The sequence below is a fragment of the Colletes gigas genome, unplaced genomic scaffold, assembly GCF_013123115.1.
Source record: "Colletes gigas isolate AHSC1104 unplaced genomic scaffold, ASM1312311v1 Colletes_gigas_Sc00049, whole genome shotgun sequence".
NCBI lineage: Eukaryota > Metazoa > Arthropoda > Insecta > Hymenoptera > Colletidae > Colletes > Colletes gigas.
In genome coordinates, this window is record NW_025106678.1 from 555,377 (window position 1) to 561,901 (window position 6,525).

The window sequence follows — 6,525 nt, forward strand, 5'->3', positions numbered from 1 at the left end:
GCGGTTTAATTACACTGTTTAACAAGATTTTTACGATAGAATGAATCCTTTATCGCTCCCTATAGATGTGTTTATACTGAAAACATAGTAGTTCCAAATTTTCAGAGAAAGTGTACTGGAAATGGGAATTTTCTTGCTTTTGCGATAGATAAAGGTTGCATAATATTATAAACTTTTACTGCATGACAAAAGATACTGTTCATATCTGGATAAATTAAAAATAATCGCGTAAAAGGAGTAGCTGCGTGTCATATTTAAGAAGGAATTGTTTTTCACAATAATAAATAGACCAGCTTGATTAGGGTGTTTTACCCTAACTATATTCACAAGACTTAGTTTCGTCTGATTTTTACTTATTTTGCACGTCGAAAAATCGTTCAAGAACACTGAATAAATAAATACACGCGTATCTGGGCTTCTCAACAAATAAAGCGACGAATTTTATGGTAAATATATATTTAAATTGCTTAAAAAATTACAAAATGTCATGGAACAAGTTCTATATAAAATTGACAGTATTTAATACCCTAATAAAGTGTTAATTATTCTATTATTTTTTAAACAACTTTCAGACTCACACAAGGGTAGAAAATGTGACAAATAATAGAACCGTCGAATAAAGTAAAATCTGACTCGGGAAAGAGTAAGTTGTGGAGAACAAAGACTTATTACGCAGCTTAATAACTTTCGAGGGCTGAAATTGAAGCTTGAAACTTGAAAAAATGAGTTAACTCCGTTAAATGTATTAAAAAAACAGTTTTACGAGGTGTATTCTCAGAGTAGATAATTTACCTTCCAATGTATTTAAATCTTTCTCCCCCAGCGTCATAAAAATTTGTACTATTAGACGCACTTCGAACATTCAACTTTTGACGAAAATTTTATTTCGAAAAATAGTCGAATCTTCCCCTGCACCGCGAGTTTTCCACGGAATTTATAAATAATTTAAGATAACTCGCCCAGAGCAAGGACCACCAATTTCTATTATTAAACACACTTCGAATATTCAACTTTCGAATAAAATTTAATTTCGAGAAATGGTCAAATCCTCCCCTGCACCGCGAGTTTATTACGGAATTTTTCCACACGCAATTTGTAAATAATTTAAGGTAACTCACCCGGAGCAAGGACCACCAATTTTCTATTATTAAACACACTTCGAATATTCAACTTTTGAATAAAATTTAATTTCGAGAAATAGTCAAATCCTCCCCTGCGCCTCGAGTTTTCCATGGAATTTTTCCACACGCAATTTGTAAATAATTTAAGGTAACTCGCCCGGAGCAAGGACCGCCATATTGTGGGGCAAAAGTATGCAAAAAGCGTGCAGATTGCGGTATTATGCAGCTTGTATCGCTCGCGATGCAAGTTTGCGCGACAATGCTCGCTCGAAATAGGAAAAGAAGCGTCGTCTTTCGACTTTCCCGGGCAAGTTTGCCCGAGTAGCGGTGTCGGATCTTCCTTTTTAAAGCCGGAAGCCGTCATTTGTAGCGGCGAGATTTCGCGGGCTCACATTTTAAAAAGGGGCAAGGGAATCGCGCGGAAGACCATCGCTTGAGTACTTTTAATGCCCCGGAGAACGCAAGGGGGTTAACGAAATTAATTTTTCCATCCCCCGTTTCTCTCTTTCTCCGCTCCACGTCTCCACCGTCTCTCTTTTTTTCTCCCTCTCTCTTCTCGTTTCATTTGCATGAATACTACGGCAGTCTCGTCTTGTTTCCGGAAAGTCTGACCTTGGAGAGGGGGAGAAAAAATGAAACGTTAAACGTTCTCTCGATAAATTGGACCCATCGTACGAAATTCATTATCGAATAACAATGGCTACCGCGGGGATGTAACGGAATTTCTACGCGCGACCTGTTGAACTTCGTATTTAGCCAATATTCGTCGGAATTAGTTTCCGTATTTTATTTTTACGCCGACGAAACTATTTTAAGAACGTCTGGGACGGTAAATGGAAATGGAATTTTATTTGTTATTTGTTCGAAGTGCATTTGTAGTTCGTTAAGCGTATCTGGACTCTCTATACTTTAATATTATTTGAGTTAATATATAATAATAAATATAGTTTTGAGAGAAGTCTCGTAGAAAAGTAGGTTGTAGATTCTGGAATGTTTAAATATTAAAAATGTTCACGAAAATTTGCAACAGAAATGCTAGATTAAAATTTGCATAATAATAAGTTAAAAAGGAAACCACGAGTTCCAAAACCGCGTCCATTTTTTGAAATTGTACGAATTATTTGTACAAATTTTCAGCACACTCGAGCCTATTTAGTAACGTTTAAAATAGCAACAATATTTTTTATCGAATTAGTCCGAAAGTACAGTCGAGAATTAGTAATGTAACATCTGTGAGAGAAAGGAAAGTATGGCGGCGTGGATGTTCACGTGAAGCGAGTTGCGTTGAAAAGTTTTCATAAAGAGTTCCATAAAACATTGTATTGACATCATCCCTTCCCATTAAATTAAAGTAAGAGACTGTATTTATTAATTTTCCTGTTTCAAGACAAAATAAAATCTAAAATAAAAAGATCTCCACTAAATATTAAATGAGAAGTAATTAGAATTAATATCGAGTTTATATCGAGTTTATAAAAATTTCTGTTTGTCGTTTCCACATTTTTTTTTTTAGTGCTGTTGGTTTCCACAACTTCTGTTTTAATTTTATATAGAAATTTAGAAACGTAATGGCGTATATGGTTAATCGAAGCACTGTAGATAGAAGTCACTAAATTTATAGATATGGCGATAACAATAGGTGAGACTGTTCACTGTTTCGATTTACCAAAACACGCTTCGGTGACAGTACTTGACGCAGACGCGCGTCTGACGATAATAGGCGAACCCCCATCAGGACACCCTTAGCACTAAGCTCTCTTAAACCCCATGAACACATAATAATAGCCTATAGAACAGGTACTACCATATGGTCCAGTCCCCGCACCCTATTGTCGACACCTTGGCCGATCCTCTGTCAATGTACATGTGTACTCGAGGATTAACAAGCGTAAAATTCATCTATATCGAGATGACACGTTGCCCATTTTTCTCCCAAAGTCATCCTAAAAGTATTCTCTTTTACGACCAATTAGAATATTGAAAAATATCTCACAATTTCGAATACGAATTTTGAATTTAACTGTTTCGTCAAGAATAGAAATAATCGTAGGGGTTAAAAAATAATTCGTCTGCTATTATGTATCTATATCTGTTTGCCTGCTAATAAACAATAATTTTGTAATAGTAAACCGATTAAAAATCAATACTGTCTTCATTATTTCATGAACTCACAATTGAGAAACATAAAAATTAGTAATGATTGCAATTATAAAATTTTAAAAATGAATGATAACAAAATAATCTGAAGAATCAATTATGTTCTTTTGTACTCTTCCAAATGTTGTTACGAGTACTTTCTTTAGAAATCTTGTTTCGCATGTTTGAAGTTCCTGGTAATTATATTTGTCTATCGAATTTTCATAATAAGTTCAGTTTAACAAAAAGTGTTACCAAGAAATAGAAATTTCACGATCTTTCCCAGATATTTTATAACACTATTTTTATTTAGATTCGTTAATACCATTTCGTATTTGTTTCTCTCTAATTTCTGTTCTTTTTTCTAAATAATATTCAAGGTGATTTTCTAAATAATATTCAATCCTAACCCAGACCTAACCCAGACCAAAAATAATTTTTCCAGAATGATTTGAAATTTTTTAATTTCGTGGACAAAGTGCAACTACTCGAATTTTTTTCTCGAAAGTGCGTAGGAATTCGGGGGTATGTCTATTCACCAAAAATGATTATAATTAACCTCCCAAACCAAATATAATTTTTTTAGAACGATTTGAAATTTTTTTTCACCGAAAATTTTCCCTGTCGATTTTTCTTAAAACTTTGATTTTCATTTTTAATAAATTTGTTTAGTAATTGTTTGTAGTATCCATGAGCTCGAAACATCGATTCCAAACATCTTGAATAAAAGGAGTAATTGCAACAGTGTTTATTACTAATTAATATTGTTTTCAGATCGGACAGATTGCATTCAGTAATAAATTTATGGTTTCGAGATTGTGAAACTTATTATATTATCTCTTTACTTGAAATTTGCCTTTTTATCCAGTTATTAAAAATAGAAATAGTTGAAAAGCAGATCTAACTTATTGCTGATATACTAATATTTATACCGAGAGAATTTTGTTGGTCTCGTGGTGGTTGCTATAATTAATTAGGACTGTATTTAACCCTTAACCACAGTTGTGCGGTCTCTGGGGACGGCGTTAAGTACGAAAAAAGACTTTTTACAAGGAAAATCTTGTTTTGAAGCAAGGTTGAGTAACAACATAAAACAAAATATAATAAAATCTTCTTATGATTCTATTATTTGGGTACAGTGGATCTTTGTTGAATATTCTCCCCCCTTCTCTATTGAAACTTTCTTGTGTACTAATACATACTTGGATACATATAGTATGCATCAATATGAGCAATGTTGGTAAACATCGATCTAAAATTCGATAGATTCAGAGTTCTTATAAAAAATCACATTTCTTTATCAGTAGGTGATGGAAACGTCTTTTTTCTCTTTTATTTCGTAACAAAAGAAATTTGAAAAATAATTGCAACCAAGAAGAACAGAAGAGGTCGTAAAATACCATTGTTTACTAACAGTATTTTACTCATTTTTATAAATATAACATGAGCTCTTCAACGCAGAATACGATGAAATAAAAATTGTTTTTTATAGCTCGAAAACTCAATTTTTAACACTTTTTTGCAAATTTAGGTCTATAAATTCCAGCACAATTAATTTGGAACAAATATAGATATTTTATCGTATCACAGAGAGGTGTGTGAGATCGTGAGAATTTGAAAATTAAAGAAAAGTCCTAAAAAAAAATGTTTAAATGCATCTCCATGCGTAGAAACATGCTTTCTCTAATTCTAATTAGAATCACTAAATTTTCAGTCCTCCGAGTCTACGAACGTGTCCAGTTACGTTAGTGGTCAGTAGACTACTGATATTTATGCATTTACGGGAAATTTATATTTTCAAAAGACTATAGACTGCACTTGATATGCAAAAATACAAGAAATACGAATTATTACATTTAGGGGTCGAGACAGTCCTCTGCAAGACTCCCATTTCATTAATTCTATTAACACTGGAACTACCGACAATTATGGTGCACTTATTTGTACCAAAGAATGCAATGCTTCATCCTTTTATAGAAAGTTACGATAAATTTTCAAAAATCGAGTCGAGTAAATTTTTGGTAGTTCTAGTGTTAACTTGGTGATCAGAGTATTGGACCAGCTAGGTCGAATGAGATATCAAATGTTTCCAGATATCCTCCTCCACCAAAGAACGTTCCGTTTCCAGGGCCAAGGCGAAAAACCACCAATTTCTACCATTATCCTCTCCCAACAGAGAAACGAAAGAAGATGCTTACCAACGCTGGAAGTGGCACCGACGCTGCTCCTTCCGGGCGTCGCGGCGGGTGTTGGCGGGCTGGCCTCCAGGCCCTGGTGTACCCCATAGAGGCCGAAATCTTGCTCGTTCGAGCTGGTACTGCTGCACTTCCTCTTCTCTTGGTTGTGATTCAAATGGAAACTGTCGTTCTCGACGAGACCGACGCCGAGCAAACCGAGATTCGGCCTGAGCTCGTCCATCAGCTTGTTCTGGCCACAATTAGCAGCGGCGGCCGCCGAGAAATTCAGCTGTCTGCTGAAAATCGCCGGGAATATGTTGAACTGTTGATGGTCGAGGCTGAGGGCGGCCGTCGGCAACGACGAGCCGCCGCCACCGCCGCCGCCGACAGAGGTGCTGCCGACGGAACCGACGCCTGCACCGGGACCCCCGGTACCTCCGGACAAGTCGTTAGCCAGGATGATGCCGGGGTGACCTTGTCGAGGTCTCGCGTTCGTAATGCTGTCGACGTTCCTCGACGACCTACCAGGACATCCTTCGTCGCTCCCCAATCTGGAGTAACCGAGATCGGTCTTCGTCCAACACCCGATCAGCGTGAACCTTCAACGATCGATTACGTCTGATTAATTATTTCGATCGAATTTCAAATGATCGCATCGCAAATCGACTGGCAATTCAACGTCTCTCTCTTGGGCTCAAGAAGAAGGTGATTCTGTCTAAACTTCCGTGGAAGTTTACTCAATTCTGGTAAATAAGATCGAGTGGTAGGCGTATTACCTATTCCAAGGTATCAGAATTCGTCCTATTTGCTTGGCATTACGGCTGCTCGATCTCTTCTACGAACAGCGAACTAGAACTCCTTTCAGTCTACACATGTTCCTAGGATTCACTTCGTCTTCAACACAATATTGACGACACTGTTTTGAGAACTAATCTTGCTGCCTGGCAGTTCGAGACGTTGTTAATCGAGTCCTCCTCCGAATGTTATAGATCACTGGGTCCTTCTTGCGTCTCTCAAACGTCGGCAAGGTTATGGCGGCAGTGTCCCTTCACTGTCCCTGGGCACTTCTGGATCTCGATCCTCGCAGGGTG

General features: G+C 36.8%; 1 protein-coding gene across 1 annotated transcript in view; it reads right to left on the reverse strand.

The window, feature by feature from the left end:
• The window catches only part of LOC122403336 (homeobox protein unc-42-like), a 29,888-nt gene extending 24,198 nt beyond the window's left edge, over window positions 1-5,690 (reverse strand). The window contains exon 1 of the mRNA XM_043406817.1: window positions 5,456-5,690. Coding sequence (XP_043262752.1) covers window positions 5,456-5,675 — 220 coding nt within the window. The 5' untranslated portion in view covers window positions 5,676-5,690. The remainder of the gene's footprint in view (window positions 1-5,455) is intronic.
• Between the last annotated feature and the right edge of the window lie 835 nt (window positions 5,691-6,525).